We start from the raw sequence: 20213 nt of genomic DNA, 5'->3' as shown, positions 1-20213 counted from the left end.
AGTTATAGTATGTTATGTTGTACCGATACCAACAAGGTTTTCAGTTTAACCCCTTGCTGCATGTACTGTATATGTTTTTCTTCCGAAAGAAGTTAGGCAAAACATTCTTCATTCCAGAAATATCAAAACAAACTTCTTTTCCTAAAGAAATGCTTGGTTGCAATTTTATGAACGGAAATTGTCACGTATCACATATTATGCGTGACAATTTATACACGTGATACGTGATCATCATTAACTGGCTGGCAGCACGCTGGCCTACAGTTCAAGTGTGCTGATGTAAGCATGCCGAGTTTGTGAGTTTGCCAAACGCAAAATTGCTTGCTCATCACACACATGTGCCCATGCGTTGTGGCAATAGCTGATCACCACGCTGCTGCGGGCCACATTCAACGAGCCGAACTATGCAGGGGGAAATTTTAGACTATCCTGACATTGCCGGTGTGAAGTGTCCTACTTTGCTGGCCGCTGCCTGGAATGCTTAAAATGCCGGACTATATCTGCGCCAAGCAATGGATGCTCCGAACTCGCATTGAAAAGATTCCTAACATTACGAGATTCGACCATGATGGCGACACACCTTGAAAGTGCGCAACTTGGGAAGTGAAGGACCTGTTCCAGTCAGATGTTGGCGTTCGGGCTGCACCTGGAGTAGTACACTATACCTGGAGCCACATAATCTACAGAGACCAAGCAAGTCATGCGGTTGTCTTCATAGAGCCACAGCGAGCTCAGTAAGTCGGCTCGTCACGGCACCCCTTGGTGGCCATAGTATCTACATCACGCAGCAGGATGCAGCTACATGCAACTGCAGTGGCCAAGTGTAGTGTGTATGACAGGGCCGGAGTGCACGCTCCTGCTTGACCAATGAGTAGTAGCCACATCCAAATTGCGCATTTTGAAGCGTTACTGAACCACACTACAAAGCTCTGCTTTCCAGGGCATCTAGCCAGGAGTGGCCAAGAGTGGCCAGGAGTGAGCGCACACTGGCAAGCCTACATGTGGTCTGACCTTAAGTTCTGCATGGTTAGAGGCTAGTTGAGTGTTCAAAACTAATAGAAATTAGCATGACTCGATGACTACAATGCCAATAATCAGTGTGGCCAAAGTTTAATTTATATGTGGGTAGGCGTAGCTGAGTGTGAGCAGGTTATAGTCGGCTTCTCGCGGATGTACATAATTCTTACTGAATTTTGAAATGCAGATTCTCACTTACTTCATCCTGTTTAACAAACTGCAGTAAAAAAGTGCATATAGTAACAGCAGGAAAAAGCACACTGACCAGAACACGCTTTTGACTGATGTCAACTATTGGGAAAATGGCAGTGTTCTATGGGAATCTGCCCACTGACGTCAAGAGGCAGCCACTGACAGCCCCAAAAGGGCGAGGAAAAGGCGACTTCGTGCTCCGCCAGTGAGCGCCACACGCCATGCACAAGCGCAAAATTTGGCTGAGAGGTTCACAGAACCGTAAACTATTCGCAGAATGTGTTTTTTCATCAAGCCCGAGGGATGGTTCAGCGCCCTTTTAATGGACTGACCCTGTGAGGTCTTATAAGTGAACAAGTGACAGTGAGTGCCCCCCTGTCTCTCTTTCAACTCGCTAGGCTGAGAGCACATGCCGTTTCTCTTGGTGCGACAAGTTGCCTTCCCTCCCCCAAGTCTGGCCACCGTCATACCACCAACTATGAAAATGGCCAAAGGAGTCAAAGAAAGCTATTTGCTTTAAATACCATTGGAAGACTGGTGCGCTTTTGAGAAACTATCGTGGTGCTCTCTCACAGCACCATGCTACTCAAGTGCTTAGCAGCTGAAATGGCCAGTTGAGTATCATTCAGAACCCACTTTCTGCGGTGCCACTGTGACACCATTGCGCCAGGCTTGCTGAAAGCTTTGTGACCTCAGCTGCAATTAGTGCAACTATACCAGTGCTTTGCTACGGGGACATGGGTCTTAAGGTGATCTTTATTTCTGAACCAAATTTGATAAAAGCATGCATGTTTAGTTTCTTCTTTTAAATAGTCTAAATATTTAATTCTTTTTATCTCTAAGATCATTTCTTCATGAGATAACTTTAAAAAGTTCCCTTTTGTTATTAGAACAATGGGCTTAACCGCTGCATAAAAATATACAAATGCCACATGGATCAATACTAGAAAGCATAAGGCACACAATGGTGGAAGACCGTTTACGATTGGGTTATTATTTCTTACTTTATAATACAATGAGCTCTAGTATACTGAACATGGCCATGCAGTGGTCACACAAAAGACAAATTTTAAAACCTTTAAAACAACATGTTTTAATGTCTCCTCCCAATATTGTGTGTGCTAAATATCTAGCTTCATGCAGCAAAAGTAGTTATCCTATATGCAATAGGTACTGATGTATCCCACTAAAAGGTTTGCTGGGTGTGCAAAACTATCTTGAGAAAATGAAGACACAAACAAATCACCTAACCTATAGTTTTACAATTAATCTATCATTGCTGAAATATCGACATACGAGATAAGCAAGTAAGCAGATAAAGAGAATAAAGGATGCAGATTCCAAAATGCAATATTACAAAACTCAATTTAGTATTTGATAATTTTTAGGCCTAAAGATCTGTTTCCCTCATTTGACCACGTAGGATCCAAGCAGAATGCATCCAAAGCCTGCAAACATGCACACATGCTCCAGCGTACAAGTGATAAGCTGTAAAGTTAAAGCACCTTTGTTTACCAGTGTCAGCACCCTTTTGTTGAGCTGAACTACTTACAAGAAGAACAGACTTCCAAGTTCCCTTTACAGGCGTTAATGTGGGCGAACCATATTAGAAAAAATTTGTTACGACCAAGAATTTACATTCATTCAACTACGTAGTTTCACGAGCCTGTTTCAACAAAGCAATTTCACTTTTTTATTTGACAGTACAAGGAACACTTATAATCTGCACTATATTTGCTCATAATGTGCACAAGTAATGGCTCTAGTGGCTTAAGTTAGCCATTTGAGGATGGTTGATGAGGCCACTGAAACTATATGTGACACTAACCTTTGAGTTCATGTGCTGGGGAACGTGCCAGTGTCATCATTGTGGTGGACCGCACACACAAGCCTGTTTCGTTTGTATCTGGGCCATCCATCCAGATGTACTGGTGGAGCTGTAAACCAAGATATCTGTGAGTTGACATCAACATACGGTATTTACTATCACCACGGACACACTCATTTTTTTCAGAAGAATCGATGCGCTACTCAGAGGCATGTCCACTACGCAGAGCAAACTTTCTAGAATACATAGTTTGTACACTTTATAATCACATAGGCACTGAATATGGCAAATCAGTTCTGTGGAAGCCCGCAAGGTGGAGGAAAGTTCACAAAAGGAAAACACTGTCATCCGCCTGACTGTAGCACGAAGCTACAAAGGAAGATCCCTCAGGCAGCATGACCTTCTGATGAAGCACTGTCAGTGCTCTCACTGCTGTTGTTGGGGGGCATGAGAGATTGTAGGTTCTGCAAGATTGTAGGTTGTGCAGCACATCACTTCCCTTGGAAGGGAAGTGATGTGCTGATAACTCACTTGAACAGCACAAACCAAGGATGTGCATAGAACACCCTAGAACTTGCAGGTCCATTTCCGAGAACAGTTTTTGCAACCTGTGCGTACATATCAACATGCTCAACCCGTTAGTCTTCTAGGGCATTAGAAAAAGGCCAGAAATACCTTTTCCAACAATTATGCACGCGTGGTGCTAAAGCTAGACATATTCCTCACTTTGCGAGCACACTTGGAAGATCGTATTTGCTCCTAGTGTTGCGACACAAGTCGACAGCAGCTCTGTAATGTCCGAAAGATTGTTCAAAGCCAAAAGATTTAGACAATTCTAAATCTTCGTTTGCACAATGGATGAAGTGCTGTGCTCACAGCATGTGCCAACCCATCAATGACAAATTTCCTCTATTACCCTTAGTACGGCATGCTACACAAAAGAGGCAACAAAATCTCATCTCCACATTCGAAGGCTCACCTTGTCTGAATCAGCAAGGGAGCTGCAGTTCTCCTTGGTGACCTTCTTGAGGTGCTCCCCCGTGAGGTAGGCCATGACCAGCCGGGTCAAGACGGTGGACGGATTGATTGTGCGGCCGTTTGGATCCACACTCACATACAAAGGGAACGGTTTGCTTCCTGGGTGAAAAGTGGGAAAAAAATGTGGTCAAGGCTCCCACATTTGCATGGACTGCTTTCTGTTTCAAGAGGAAGCTTTAGCTCAGATACAACTGCAATGCCGCTTATTCAAATACATGTAAAACGTATAAATGTTTTTCCGAGATAATCCCTGGACTGGTTTTAATAAAACTTGCTGCATTTAAGAGAGAAAGCCAAATTCTAGTGACTATTGGAAGCAGAATTTAGGTTTAGGACGTGAATTAAGAAAGAAATATATTGCCGAAAATTGGTAAGCTTGAAAAAAGAAACACAAAGTTTACAAATCATAACTCTGCACAGAAAACAGATACCATATATATGTACTCGCATAATGATCGCACTTTCTTGTAAAAAAAAATTGACGCAAATTCAGGGGTGTAATCATTACGTGGGTTAAATTTCCCGTAAACAGAAACAACGATACCTTGATTTGGGCGAGTTGGTTCATCTTGACGGTTTTCATAAAGAAAGTGCTAAAGACGAAGACGAAGTCGAAGGAACACAAAGCGCCAGTCTTGTCGTATGTGTTCCTTCGACTTCATCTTTAGCACTTTTTTTATGAAAACCGTCAAAAAGAAACAGTTTCTTTTTTCATCCTGCATTTGCTGCGGGATGACAACGGGTCAACAAGCAGGTGGCTACCGCTGTCAGCACGGGACACCAAAACAAAGATGGTGGCCGGCGGAGCAAGCCAAATGCACCGAACGCAATTATTTTTCTTCTCGTGAGTACATTACGCGCATTGAAACAGTTTCTTCCATATCAGTAATGAATAATATCGTTGATATCGGCAAGTTTGGAACAATAACACAGCCATGTCCACTTTGAGGGACAGAAACAGAGATGGGCGCGCTTAGCTGCCAGTGACATGGAAACGCTTGGCGGGCATGCTGCGAAAGCTGCGGCATTTGTCTTCACTGCTATCCTAATACGGCATGTTTACGTTAAGGGTGGGCGAATATCTTAGCTGCGTTACAAGCATCGGTGAATGAATAGGGTACACTTCTAACGTATCAGTGTAAACGTGGCCACTATCGTTGCTGCTCGCGATTTGTTTCATGCGCACAAGTGCAGATGAGAAGAATCGAAAGGCGCCTTTTATTTTGTTGTTGTTGACCAAAACCATTATGAAGCTTACAAATAATAGAGCTGAGGCAAGTTTTGTTGTAGCTTTTTTCTTTTCATGGAAGTGCGGAAAGTGATGAAAGGAATGAAATGGGGCATCTGCTTAAGATTGTTAGGTGGGTGCAGACCGCTTGGTAAGTCTTCAAGAGTTGTTCGCATAGCATTCGACAGATGATAAGTGCGATCATCATTAGCTAGACTTGGCACACGACATATTTCTGCGACAAGTTCAGGGTGCGATCATTACACAGGAAAGAAACAAAATCTAATTTTGACGACAAAATTCAAGGGTGTGACCATTACGCGAGTGCGATCAATATGCGAGTAGATACGGTATTGCAGTCCTGCAAATTGCACCCAACAGAATATTCAAAGCAGAAAAATTTGATATACACAAATTTATATTTACCACATACCATAAGCTTACGTGTTTCTCGGCACATGTTGCAAAAGCAAAAGTTGTTGAGGCAGAGTGATGTAAGAAGTTTAGACTCACTCATAGCTGACACAGATGCTTTGTTTGTGACTTCACCGAACAGGGCGCACGAAGCATTCAGAACGTAACACTCCAGGAGTTCCACCGTCTGCATAAAAATAAAAGTGAAGAATGCAGTTAGAGTCACGCATTATTCATCCATGAAGTGAGACACATTTCCCAACTCCGATGGCCACAAGCACTGCCCTATATAGGTCCACAAGTAAAAATTTGGTGGCAGTCTCGAAACCTCCAAAGCAGCCATATGAGTTATCTTTCTGTAGGCGAAATGCTCTGGCGAGCTGTGTAGACAGCACGACAGAGTGAATGGTACTGGCCCAAATGAAATGGATTGGAGGGAGAAAATAGCAGCTTGCCAGATTTTATGAGTGAATATCCCAGAAGCTGGTTGCCATCTAAAGACAGCATTATGAAGTCATTCTGGATTAGCTCAACTTGCCCAACTTTCAGTACACCTACGAAATGAATGCTATAAAACAAAATATGTGATATGTACAATTGTCCTCATTGTCTTCCTACACAATGCGTGAACGTTCCTTCATGTTTTGAGTTGCATGTGCGTGATGTATCATGCTAGCATTTGCAATTTATTGCTGATAAGCTTGCACCTACTGCTTTGCTTATTTCATATGCCCCTCCAAGGTGACAGACAATATAAAAACAGTGCCAGCAGCTTGGATAAGAGGCATGTTCCTTATCATCAACAGGAAGTATACACAAATGCTCAGTGGTTTTCAGTAGCTGCAGGCACAACTTTTAGATTCCGATGAAAAAAAATATCACCACTGCTGTGAAATCCACAGAACATTCACAGAGATAGCTGAAGCCTTAACCCTTTGAGGGTTGATTTTTTTCGCCATATGCGACCGGCCAGGGTCGATTTTTTATTGCAATTTTTCTTAAGACTTATTTCGAAAAAAAAAAAAATTACCATAATTTTTCTAGAGTGACCATAAAGTGAGAAAAAGATATTTTGCGTTGGTATATATGTACTCTTCATTTATTTATTCATTCATTCATTGGTGGTGGTTTGGGTTTTGTTCCGCAGGCTGTTTCAGCTTCTTGTGCTTGCAAAACTGATGGCTATCTTGTTACTAATCGTTCAAAGGGCGATCGCTTGTTTCTTGTTCGTTTAGTGCTCACAGGGGTGCGTATAGGAAGGATGCTGCCATGTATGTGTTTCCGTTGTTCTTCTTGTTTTGTTTTTTGAGACTCTCGAAAACTAGTTGCCTCTGGTTGGCGATAAGATGAAGATTAGCAGAATTTTTTCACATTTTGCTTTTTTGATGGGCACACAACCACACAGTTTTCTTGAGTGCGTGCATCTACGCAGTTCGATTACGCTATGCATGTACATATTAGTGTAAGAGCAGGAACATTTGAGTCTTGCGAAATATTCTCGTGTGCACATTTTCAAAGCCTTGAACTATGTGTATAACAATGCATCAGATTTTTAGTTCTTATAAGTTTATTTCCTTTTATATTGTTGTTATTCATGAATGAACTAAAAATCCGATCCATTGTTATACACATAGTTCAAGGCTTTGAAAATGTGCCCACGAGAATATCTGCCAACTGACTTGCGAGGGTCAGCCGATGATCGCGGCTCAATATCACACAAGTGCAAGGGAGGAAGACGGCACGGAAAAGCGTCGTCTTCTTTCATGTGCGAGGCAAGGGGGGGGAAAGGCGAGAGAGAGAGAGGGGTTCTACTCCAGCGGCTGCTGCTTCCGGCGCGGCCGCCATATCCTGAAAGTGATCTATGATGTGGACAAAATGTGCGCCCGCGCGTGCGCTGTACCTTTAAAGTGATCTGCGCTGTGAATAAAGTGCACTCTCTGGCAGGCTTAGCTTCAGAGCTATCTATGATGTGGACAAAAAGGGTCCAGTGCTGGTACTTTTGTATGTGCTGTGCTTTCGGTGTTTAGTCCGCGTTGAAGCGAGAGACAGTGCGAAGGTCAATTCGCTCGCTGCTGTTGCCACGCTTTCTTGCTTAATTTGCTATCATAATCGATGCTTCACCTTTCAGATGAAACTGTGAATGTGTTTTTGTTTGTTTTTTACTTTGGACGATCGTCACTCATTCTTTGCAATAAAGTCTTTAGACATCACGTCGAAAGTTTTGGAGAGAGACGTTTCGGATATTACGGACTTTGGATAAAAAGGAAGGTTTTGTTGGATTATCAGGGTTCATTGTAACGAGAGTCGACTATCTTGAGCTGCCGAGTGTCTAATTATTTGCTTCACAACAAACAATATTGCATTGTATCTAGCATTCTTCATTTCATTATAGGAATACATGCCCAATGAAATAAACTATGGCCAACTGCATTGTTTACTTCACTGTATCCCATAATCCGTTATACCACGGTTTGACTGCATTCACACAGGCATTGAGGAGTGCTCAACATGACACCTACCCTGAACTTGTCCAAGGTGAGGCCTTTGGCATCCTCCCCTGTGATGACCTTAAAGACAGCAGAGGCCACAGCTGCAGCCAGTTTGGTCAGTTGTTTTGCCACTGCCTGCAGGTCCCACCCAGTAGAGTTCAGGTTTTCCCAGGTGTCAAGGTAGCTGTTGTAGTACCTGTGATGACAGTGAGGAGATGCTACAAAGTTTTGCCATTCCTAACCCTAACACCCCCCCCCCCCCCCAATTCCAATATAGTGGCTTAGTTCAACAGCCAATGCTAGAATCCAAAAAGATTGTGCATCCTCTTGAGTGTCCATGTTTCAACCAGCAAAGAGTAGCGCTCTCCTCCACACTAGACCAGCTAGATAATCGACCACTTCCAGAAAGCTAAATTTTTGGATACTGGTTTAGACGGACATGAGCGCAAGCCACGAGAGAGGCGTTGATGGGCCACCTAACCGACACTGGATTGTGTGACAATTGCAACTGTGTACTGTGAGACGCATGTCCCTGTGGGACGTTGACACTGTGCAAGACTATGAGACACTTTTGCAGACAGTGTGACAGTGCCCACACAGACAGTTTTACATTCTTCATTCTTCCCCACTTTTTCTCTCATTCTTCGTACCTCTTCCGAGTGCAGATCTTTATGCACTGAATTCTGAACCATGTTATACACACTAAGTTTTAGGCAAGTGTAAGCACTTTTGTGCATTTGACATGGAAAAGTGGCTTGGCAATTTGCACCATAAGACCATTCGTTCACAGTGGGTTTAACATTTCCATCAAATATCAGAAGCTCCGTGTTATAGTTAAAGAGGGCCGAGGAAAGAAAATAACAACAGGTTAAATAACAATGTTGCTTCCATGCAACTGGAAGCAACATTTTGTTGCTACCAGCTACTACCTGTTTTAGTGTTGAGTAATTTTCTTATTGCAGTTTATGATTAGCATTCTTTTGCTGCATGTAAACAACTAAATACACAAATTTCAAGTACACCACTGAATGACTGAGTTCTTGCGTATGCTCCTGCAGTTGTGTTTCGTGCTGGCTGTGTCCCAGATGGGAAACAGCAAACATGTAGTGCACCTGAAGCAGCAACATGAATTACCAAAAAAGAAGCCCCGGATTAGCCTAAACCATCATGCTGCCCTCATAAAACTTCGAACACATTTTTTCACTGAAAGAAAATGCCTATTAGCCTAGAAAATCAACTTCTTACATCATCTTTCTTCTTATTTCATGCAAAAACCACTGCATGATGATGTCCCTGTGAAATCACAGATCTCATATATATGTGTTAAGCCTTTTTTCTGGAAAAAGTTCACAAATGTTGCTAAGTTGGTAAACTTTGCTAATGTAAATGCTATGCAATTTTTTTCCACTGGTAATAGTCAACCAGCTAGCCTTTGCCAAACAAGCACAACCTAGTGCTTGATCTGGTGCATGATATAAAGGTCGTGTTGCCAGCCATCTTTCGTCTAGTGTAGAAAGTCAGTGCTGATCTTGAGACCAACCTGCTCACAGTTCCAGAGGCGTAATAAACAAATCAAGTTTACTTTTAATACTTTGCTTCAGCACGTGAAGGGCACAATTTGCAGCAGACAGGATTTGTTGAAGTGCATACAAATCACGGAACACGAGTCCTTCTGCATTTTGCCCACCTTCAACATGAGCTCAGGTACCTGTTTATGAACTGCTTGTTGTGGTTGGTGATGACCACAGAAGCTATGTTTCTGTCCTTCTTCAGAAAGCGCTGTACTGATGACGGAGGCAATGGCTGCTCGTGGGGCGATGCTTCTACACTGAGCTCCAGAGGCTGGGCTTCTGCTGCCCTCTTGATCTGCTCAACCAGGTCCTTCACCTGATCACAAGGAATGCACAAACATTGCCATACCTTATCACATGTGAACTTTAAGGTTCTTAAAGATACCACAGACACAACACCGGAAGGGGGGAGAATGGGGGAATAGCACACATGTTTATAAACGTTTGTCCTGACCATGCATCTCTTTTGCGATACACGGGTATATTATTAACAATGATTTACGTACAGACGCAGCACACAAGCAGCCACAAACTTTGAACAGCACAATTTGACAAGCAACACACTATTTTCCGATCACAGTGACTCCTTAAGTGACTTCGCTGGTGCCGATCTTGTCTGCTTCAAGAACTTGTTTGAATAAACTTGCTCGAAGCACAATCAGGACAAAAAATTTTAACGCTATGGTTGGAGACTGATAAACAAGATCTTATAGTGAAGAGAATTTATTTTTCGTAGAACACGACAAAACATTAATAAAACTGTACAAAAAGCCCAAATTTGTAAAATTTATAGAAAATTTGGGAGAGTTGGTAGGTATGCATTATGCATGTGGCAGCAAGGTTGGAAATTGTGGCTTCTTGGATCCTTGACTTAGTTCCCTATGAGACTCGTGTCCCAGCGTCCAAAGGATTTGTGCTGCTTCTATCTCGGTGTTGTTCAAGACCTGAAGTGCTGCCTTTCCGATCCTTCCGTTCACATGCCTTCTGCATGCTTCTTGCGAGTCCATCACCACGGTAACCAGGGTCTTCTTGTACATTGCGATGGCCAGGGCTATGTCAAGCTCTTCTGCTGTGCTCGGGTCCTTGGCACGTATAGATGTGGCTGTAAGTTGTTCGCCCTTCTCGTCGGCCACGCTGATTGCAAATCAGTCGTTTGTTCTGCACGCAGCTGCATCCGTGTATCTCACATTTTCTTCTTTGCTGTTGGTGTGTTCGAATATGTGCTTGAGCGCCTGTATTCTTGCATATTTCCTTTCCTTGTTGTACTCGGGATGCATGTTTCTGGGAATGGTACTTATGTGTAGCTTGTCTCTTATCTCGTGTGGGATACGCTGAGGTAGGTGCCTCTCGATCATCCTCGACTTGGTAGCCCAGATCTCGGAGCAGGGCTCTTACAGTCTTTGTCAGCCTTAGTCTCTCCAGTTGGTTGACGTTGTGTGCTTCCACGAGCTCCTCCCACATGTTGTGGACTCCAATTTTGTGTAGTTTTGCTGTGGACGTGGAGGGGGACAGGCCCAACACAATTTTGTGGGATTTTCTGAAGAGGGCGTTTACTTTGTCTCGTTGACTGTTCTTCATGTCCACGTATGAGGTCCTGTACGTGGCGATGCTCGTGAGCAGCGCTTGTATCATTCTCGTGCAGTCTTCTTCCTTGAGTTCGTGACTTTTGCTCATCACTCGTTTGATAAGGTGGGTTATTTGTTGCACTGTTCTCTGAATTTTCCCCAACTCTGCTCCCCCGGCCCCGTCCTTTTGAATCAGGAGTCCAATGATGCGGAGCATCGTAACCTGTGGAATCATGATGCCTCCCAGCTTTACTTCCGGGTCTGGTATCTGCTGCGGTTGTCGGCCTCTTGTGTGTTTTCTTAGCACCAAGAGCTCTGACTTTTCTGGTGCACATGTCAGTCTACATGCTTCCATTTACTTTTCCGTTGTGTCAACCACTTCTTGCAGAGCGTCTTGCTGTTTACCTGTCGACCCTCCGGTAGTCCAGATGGTGAGGTCGTCAGCATATATTGTGTGATCAATCTCTTTTATTTGCTTCAGTTGTTTGAGTAGTGAACTCATTGCCTGAATGAATAGCATCGGTGAAATGACGGAGCCTTGTGGCGTTTCCTTTTGCGGTATGTCACATTTTTGAGAGCGTAAGTTGCCTGTCCCCACTGTGGCTGTCCATTCTTTCAGAAAAGCGTTGATGTAAATATATATATTTTCCCCGCAGTTATATACGTTGAGGTGTTGCAGTATGGCTTTGTGTGACATGTTGTCGAAAGCCCCTTTCACGTCAAGTGTGAGGATGGCTCTTTTGCTGTGCGTGACCAGTTTGTCGATGACTTTTTCTTTGATCTGCAGTAACACGCCTTGCGTGGACAGGTGAGCTCTAAATCCGTACATGGTGTTTGGGACATGTCCATTGTCTTTGAGATGTTCGATCATGCGGTTGTGCGCAATGTGCTCGTAGAGTTTTCCAGCACACGAGGTGAGGGATATAGGTCGAAGGTTCTGCACGCTGATGGGCTTGTTGGGTTTAGGTATCATGGCTACCTCGGCATGTTTCTATTCCAGTGGTACTTCACCGTGTTCTCAGCACTCGTTGATGTACTTAAAGAGTGCGTCTACAGAGGGTTCATCAAGGTTCCGGAGTGTCTTGTTGTTTATTCTGTTGTACACCCCGGCACCGTGTTGTGGGTGAGCTTGCTCAAGGCCCTCTCGATTTCTGCTTCTGTGAAAGGGCGATCCAGTTCTACATTTGGGTTGCCTCGATACTCGTCAAAGTGCAAACGTACAGCTATGTTCCGCTCCGTACCGAGGAACTTCCCCTTCACTTCTTTGATAATGTCTTCCTCTTTATCCGGGTGGTTGTGTATGGGTCTCTGCACTTTCTGTTTTGCGGCGTTCATGTTGTCCTTCTTTGATAGGAGAGCCTTGAGCACTGCCCAAGTGAGCTTGCTGCTTAAGGTCCCTTGAAGCTTGTTACATGTTTCGAGCCAGTTCTTTCAAGTTGTTCAGAGCACTCTTGCATTTCCTTGATCAGCTTGGAGATTCGAATTTTGAGTTTCCGGTTGCACTTGTTACGCTGCCAGTGTTTCGCGAGTCTCCTCTGTGCCTCCCACAGGTGGAGTAAGTGGGGATCGACCATGGGAGGGTGTCTTGTGACATTTGGATTGTCCTCATATGCCTCTCGGCTCTTTCCATGACTCCTCTGATCCATAGTTCTATGTCGTCTACCGTCGCATTAATGGCGCTCTCGTCATTGCGAAAAGCCTGCCAGTTCGTTATCTTGGCTTTCCCGATCTTCATCGTCGCTTTGTGGTGCGGGATGATCGTTTGCACTATATAATGGTCGCTACCAAGATTCTCGTCCATGCAGCTCCACTCATACTGCTTGAGTCCATGTACGAAGATTATTATAAGTATTATTATTATTACTGTAAAAACCTGCATATAATGCGAGGTTTTTTTCCCTATTATTAGGATCCCAAATTTCTGCCTCGTATCTTATGCAGATCCGAATGGAGCAAAAATTTCAGTCAGAAAGTTGGGCTCGAAGTTTTGGTTTCGTTATTGATGCATGGCTATGGCTTGGCTTCATTATTGCTGCGTGGCTACGATTCAACTTCGTTATTGCTGCGTGGCTACGGCTTGGTTTCATTATTTCTGTGTGGCTACGGCATTGTTTCTTTATTTTTGTGAGCGCACCTTGGCAGCTTGCATGTAAAAGATGCTTTGCGAAGTGCATCTTTTTTATTCCACAGTGAAGGAGCAAGATGACAGGGCCACGGAAACAGTACTCGGCTGCTTTCAAGAGAAAGGCGATTTTAGCCGCACTGGACATCAGCAACAGTGCGGTCAGGAGCCAGTTAGGCATCAACGAGGGAACCATTCGCGGATGGTGACGACAGAAGGAAGCCCTATTCAAGTGCAGCAGAACGCAAAAAAGCTTTTGCAGCCTGAAGAATGGTACATTCCCAGAAATCGAACTCGCCCTGACAGAGTTTCTATGCCAACAGCGAGCCGCGCATCTAGCTGTGAGTGTGGAGCTTATGCAGGTGAAAGCTAGGGAGCCTGCAAGAGAAAAAGGGCTACTGAGCTTCGCCTTCTAAGCGAGCAAGCACCGAGTTTATTGTTACATGTGCCGCCGTACTGGATTTTCCTTATGCCGCCGGACTTCGATTTCGCAAAAGCTGCCCGAATCGTTTGAAGAGCTGCTTGTGGCTTTGCAGAGCCACATTATTTTGCTGCGCAAGTCGAAGAACTTCCAGCTAGGGCAAATTGGCAATGCTGACCAAATGCTGGTTTATCTGCACATGCCATCGTCTCTCACCGTGCACAAAAAGGGCTCTGAACAAGTTTATGTCCGGTCCACTGGCAATGAGAAGATGTGAGTTACTGTTATGTTGTCATGAACGGCAGATGGCCACAAGCTCCCGCCCTATGTCGTCTTCAAGCGCAAGACAGTGCCGAAAGGTGAGGAGCTGCCAAAAAATGTAGTCATGAGATGCCATGAGAAAGGCTGGATGAACGAGGATCTTGTGCTCGACTGGATAAAGTCCGTGTGGTGTAGGCAGCCTGGTGCACTGCTGTTGTTCCTGACCATCCTCATGCTGGATGCGTTCTGTTGCCATTTGGCCGACTCAATGAAGAGGCTGTAGTGCGAATCCCAGGTGGGATGGCGCCTCAGCTGCAGCCTCTAGGTGTTTGCGTGAACAAGCCGTTCAAGGAAGCGGTCAAGCGGTACTATGCAGAGTGGATGCGCTCAGGTGAGCCTGCAGTGACGCCGATCGGGCGGCTGAAGCGGGCATCGCCAACCACACTATGCAAGTGGAGTGTGGATGCATGGATGAGCATACCAGAGGATCTTGTGCATTGCGCCTTCAAGTGCGGCATCTCAAATGCACTCGGTGGTACAGAGGATGAGTACCTCTGGGAAGATATGTCCGACAAGGAACTATCCGAAGAAAGCGCAGCTAAGGAAGACAGTGATTGAAATGCGGAGTGCAATTAAAATAAGTGTTTTCATCGACTTTTCCTCACTTGTACTATATGCGGATAAAACATTTTTTTTTCCCATTTTGTGTTCCAAAAGTTTCACCTCGTATTATATGGGGGATCGTATTATATGTGCATTTTTACGGTATTATTCCTCTGGCTACATAATGCATTTTGAAAATCTCAGTACAACAGCATTTTATACTCTGCACCTCACTTAAATGTGGCCACAGCAACCAAAAACAAAGCCTGCTAACTCATGCATAATATAATCTAAAAGTATATAACTAATCTTTTATGCACCTATGCATAACAGCAGTTTATAACAGTTGCTTCCATGTTCACTGCCTGTTCATCCACTCTTTATTTAAGGATGGTAACAATGCTTACTTTAACTTTTAACCCTAGTTTTAGCCTTTTGGCCCTATCTTGGGGCTACAGCCATCAAAGTTTACACTTGGAGTGTTGACACCATGGCCATAAGAGAAGAACTGCTGAAAAGCTAACTGCTTGTGAACTCAGGATAAGTTGATTTCAAATCTCGGATCACCCCTCCATAGCTCTGATCTCTATACAACAATGAAAACGAAAAAAGAAAAAAAAAAGAGAAAAGGAAGGGGACATATAGAATGTGAGTTTTGACAAATATGCTGAATATGCCTTGTTGAACTCGCAGCCCCTGCTGTTGCTTCCTGCAATAATAGTGGGCTTCACAAGGCTTGCTACAATTCCCAATTGTGACACAGCCATCAATGTCACTGCCATTAGCGCTTTCTTGAAAGACCAGCTCTGATGACAACTATATAGAGCAGTTTGCAAATGCCTCATGAACTATGCTATCTGATTACTGCACCCCAGATAATTTACCTACAACATCCAAATGTCACGCTTTGCACACCCGATTGGAGTTTCTCAAGGTGCTGGAAATTTCCTGCATCACTAGGTTATTTACTGTTTCAGACAGCATTACTGCTATGTATTGTCAACCAAAAAAGTTTACGAACCCCGGGATCTCAGATCCAAGACATTTCGAGTTTCGAGATCCATGAGATCGAGGGCGTTTCTTATTTGTTTTTTTTTTTGGTCACGGAAAACGGGTGCGCGTTACAATCGAGGGCATGTTAGAATCCTGTAAATACGATACTCCCAATACACTAAAGTTGCAATAAATACAGAAAGCCGCAGTTTTGCCTGAAAGGTGAAGCACCGATTATGATAGCAAATTAGTAGACAGCTATATGAAAAGTAAAGATAGTAGTTTTATTGGCCGTATAAACTTTTAAAGATTCACTTACTAACTAAATTAACAAGCATGGTGTCTCGCGCACACAAGCAAACATGAACATGTTTCACTCAATGACCGTGGAAACTCTTTAAACGCTGGAGTGAGGAAGTGCGGTAGCAGGAGTGAGGAAGTGCGGTAGCAGGAGTGAGGGAATTGACCTCTGTTCGGCTCCCTGCTTCGACGCGAACTAAGCGATGAGAACACAGCATGGTGCGCTAAGATGCGTAGACTCTTGTCTCAGTCGCAGATCGCTTTTAAGATAGTGGCCACGCGGCTGCGCTATACGTCGCAGCCGCAGGCGTGGTACGCCTCTCCTGTTTGCACCAGTCCCACACGTAAGTTTTGGGAACTCCGAATCCCTGTGATGCGTCCCGATTTCTGTCCGTCTCCGCACACGTGATTCCCTTTCCTTTTAATTGAGGCACTGTCATGAGCTCAGCATGTCTTTGCAGTCGGCACTTCCATGCTGATAGAGCAAATGCAGAAAAGGGGAAGACAGACGCTGCACTAACCTACGCCAAAGGAAGCACTGCCTAAGCCATTGCCTAAGCACACATACTACATCCAGCACATGGAGAAAGCGACAGCAGCTAGGCTCGAAGCACCTACGAGGTGGCCATTTTGAAATGCCGATGGAGGTATGGTAACGCAGATTTAGGGTCGTAATTGATTCTAACGCGCACCCAATTTTTGGACCCGTTTTATGGGAAAAGGAGTGTGCGTTAGATTCGAGTAAATATGGTGTTTTTTATTTTCCAAATGAGAGAAAGTTGTATTTCTGTATTAATGAATGAAGTGCGCAGTATTGTAAAGGCAGGTCACGGCAAACGGGTGTGAGGGCATTTTCCCCCCCCTTTTTTTGGCCATGGAAAACGGATGCATGTTACAATCGAGGGCACGTTAGAATCGAGTAAATATGGTAGGCTAATTCTGCATGTAAGTTGGCCCCTCAATTTGATTTATTTCTTAAGAAGGTCAACATACATGACATACGGTAGCTCCGGCTAGTGCCATCCCCTCCCCTCTGACAATCTCTTGCAGACTATAATGTGCCCCCTGATAATTATTTCATGTCACTGTCAGTTCATGTTTGTTCTGTCCATGTCATCTTACACCCTACTCCTTTCTACACAACTGAAGTGTTTCTGCTGCATGGTTCTTTTGCTATGTGATTATTCTTCCAGCAGTCCCCTCCAGCTGTTGTACAAATTCCACGTAACAAAATGCCAACTTGCACATGGCCCAACCGTCTGCAGAAAACGGAACACAATACCGTATTTATTCGCGTATAACCCGCACCAAAATGTGAAAAAACGCGTTTAAAAAGTGGGGGTGCGGGTTATCTGCGAATTTTTTCCTTGGGAGAGGGGGGGGGGTCGGCTTCACCGCAATGTGCGGCGGCCTCCCCGTGTAGTCCGCCATCCCCATCGTCATCGACGCTTGTCAAGCCGATGAAGGGCCAACGAAAGGCCAGCATTGTTGAGCCTCGCGTTAGGCGCTGTTTAGTGTACTTACCCCAGTTTGCACTGTTTGCCTGCTTTGTTTTGGCATCATGAGTGCGACTCGACGGCAGTGTTTCACAGCGAAAGAGAAGCTAAAGATTATAGCCGCTGCCGAAGAAATCGGCAACAGAGCTGCTGCAAGACAGCATGACGTCGACGAGTCGTGCATTCGCGACTGGAGGAAGAAAAAAAGAGAGTCTCGAAGCAACGAACCGGAACAGGCGAGCGTTTCGGGGTCCGAAGACTGGCGCGTACCCCCACCTCGAGACGCAGCTTGCGAAGTTCATTGAGGAGCAGAGAAGTCGTGGCCACGCTGTTTCGACTGAGATGGCGCAAATGGAAGCCCTGAAGTTGGCCCGGGAATTGAACATTTCACGTGAGTTTCGTGCAAGCCGTGGATGGCTTCAGCGCTTCATGCGAAGACATGGATTTTCTATGCGGCGGCGAACAACCATGTGCCAGCGGCTTCCTGAAGCCTACGAGGAAAAGTTGTTGAACTTTCAACGATATGTGATCGCACTTCGGAAGGAGCACAGCTATTTGCTGTCTCAGGTGGGAAATGCCGATCAAACACCTGTGTACTTTGAGATGCCGATGGACACGACCATGGAAAAAAAGGGCTCCAAATCAGTCAGCGTGCTGACCGGCGGAAATGCCAAGCTGCGCTGCACAGTCATGCTATGCGCTTTGGCTGACGGCACGAAACTGCGCCCGTATGTGATTTTCAAACGCAAGACGCTACCTGGCATTCCACTGCCCCCAGGAATCGTTGTGCGTGCGGAAGAAAATTCGTGGATGAACAGTGGCCTAGTCGGTGACTGGCTTCGAGTAATCTGGGAGCGAAGACCAGGTGCCTTGCTGGCACGCCGGTCGATGCTCGTACTAGATTCCTTCAGAGGCCACTGCACTGATGCGGTGAAGGCTCGCCTTGCCGAGACCAGCACCGACCTCGTCATAATACCTGGCGGCATGACGTCCATGCTACAGCCACTCGACGTGTGCCTGAACAAGCCGTTCAAGGCACACGTGAAGCGGCTGTATGCCCAGTGGATGGCCGACGGCATGTACGCCCTCACACCGACGGGACGCGTGCGAAGGCCTGATATTCCATTGCTGTGCCAGTGGATCGTGGATGCGTGGAAAGCGATACCGGCCGATTTGGTGCGCAAAAGCTTTAAAAAATGTGCGATCAGTAATAGTCTGGATGGTTCCGAGGACGACTACGTCTTTGAGAGTGGCGATGAAGCCTCGGATGGCAGTAGTGAGAGCGGCGACGATTAAGAATCGGATAACCAGTGACGTGGTGGCGGTCGTTTGAATAAATGTTCTGAAAACGAAATGATCACTGAGTGTGAGTTGCATCTTTCTAGCGCTCATTTTTTTTTTTTCAGGTAAACGTGCGGGTTATACGCGAGTTTTTTTTTTTTTTTTTTCCGCCGAGTTCAAAGTTAGGGGTGCGGGTTATACGCAGGGGCGGGTTATACGCGGGTAAATACGGTATATACAGCAAACCCCCGTTAACTCGAAGGTGCAAAAACAAGAAAAAATGTTGAGAGACGAGGAGTTTCGAGATCAGCGAAATCACTAAACCAGAAGCCTGCTGGCCATGGCAAGACCACATGGAGTTTAAGGCTATTAGCGCAGCTCAGGACGAGCAAAAAAGGAAAGAGGTAGGGGTAATCAAAGGGAGCGGAAAACAGGGTTGATTACCCCTACCTCTTTCCTTTTTTGCTCGTCCTGAGCTGCGCTAATAGCCTTAAACAGTTATGACATACCAACTCGCCCAAACTGCCACGCTTTTGACCACATGGAGCTTTCCAAAATGCCGCCAATAAAAATATTGATCACTTTTGCATGTGCTGGCCCCAGACACGTTGGTATTTATCGGCAATGGCATCACTGAAACTGTGCCAAGACAGCCATGCATGGCACAGAGTCAAGACAACTGATCCTAATGCAATGTTTGAAGCCAGTCATCTGAGCATGACTGGTTCCAGACATCCAAAAATGCGACACTGTTACTTTCTGCATAGTACTGAATTCAGGACAATTTCACTCTTAAAATCGAAACTAAACTGCAGAATAGTGCAAATGTCTTGCCTTTAGCAGACACCCGTGAATTACACGGCATTTACACCTCACCATCACGCAACCATGAAGCAAGTGTCCTCATCAAGCCACCATCTCGCTGAAATGCTATGGGCTTGCATGCAGACTTCTGGGCATAGTGCTTAGGCTAATCGCACCTGCTCAAAAGTGCTGATCATCTTGCTCAAAGTCACAAATAATAAGCTGCGACCGTTCTTGCATTTTCATGTGTTTTTGAGAGTGTCCTAAAGGAGAGGAAAAAGAAAAAGCTTCCCGATTACCGGCTCAAGATTGCTGCACGAGGCCACAACAAAGAGGCAGTGAGCAGCCGAGTAAAGGCGCGAGAGCAGTGATAGGCAGATAGATGGGGGAAACAAGTCGGGAGTGCAGTTGGGCACAGCATCTGGCTCAGTTAGTGAGCTGCTGTCAGGTGAAAATTGAGTGCAAGCTATTCTGCCAACACTGCCACGCTGCCTTTCCCTATAAGTCGAGCTCTTGAGACATTCAGAGTTCAGTGCAGAAGCTTTTCGTGATAAAGTGAAAAACACCTGGGTTGACACCCACGGCCGGCA

The 20213-nt window shown here is 45.1% G+C and overlaps 1 protein-coding gene across 1 annotated transcript in view; it reads right to left on the bottom strand.

Annotated features, from left to right (window-relative positions):
- Nct (Nicastrin) overlaps window positions 1-20213 on the bottom strand; it is a 51824-nt gene that overhangs the window by 16295 nt on the left and 15316 nt on the right. The window contains exons 10-14 of the mRNA XM_075692799.1: window positions 9915-10093; window positions 8237-8402; window positions 5817-5904; window positions 4017-4174; window positions 3038-3146 (exon numbers count right to left, since the gene is read on the bottom strand). Coding sequence (XP_075548914.1) covers window positions 3038-3146; window positions 4017-4174; window positions 5817-5904; window positions 8237-8402; window positions 9915-10093 — 700 coding nt within the window. The remainder of the gene's footprint in view (window positions 1-3037; window positions 3147-4016; window positions 4175-5816; window positions 5905-8236; window positions 8403-9914; window positions 10094-20213) is intronic.

This window comes from Dermacentor variabilis, chromosome 5, assembly GCF_050947875.1.
Source record: "Dermacentor variabilis isolate Ectoservices chromosome 5, ASM5094787v1, whole genome shotgun sequence".
In the NCBI taxonomy this organism is placed as follows: Eukaryota; Metazoa; Arthropoda; class Arachnida; order Ixodida; family Ixodidae; genus Dermacentor; species Dermacentor variabilis.
The sequence above is the reverse complement of the archived record's forward strand: the minus strand, read 5'-3'. Positions and strand labels throughout refer to the sequence as shown.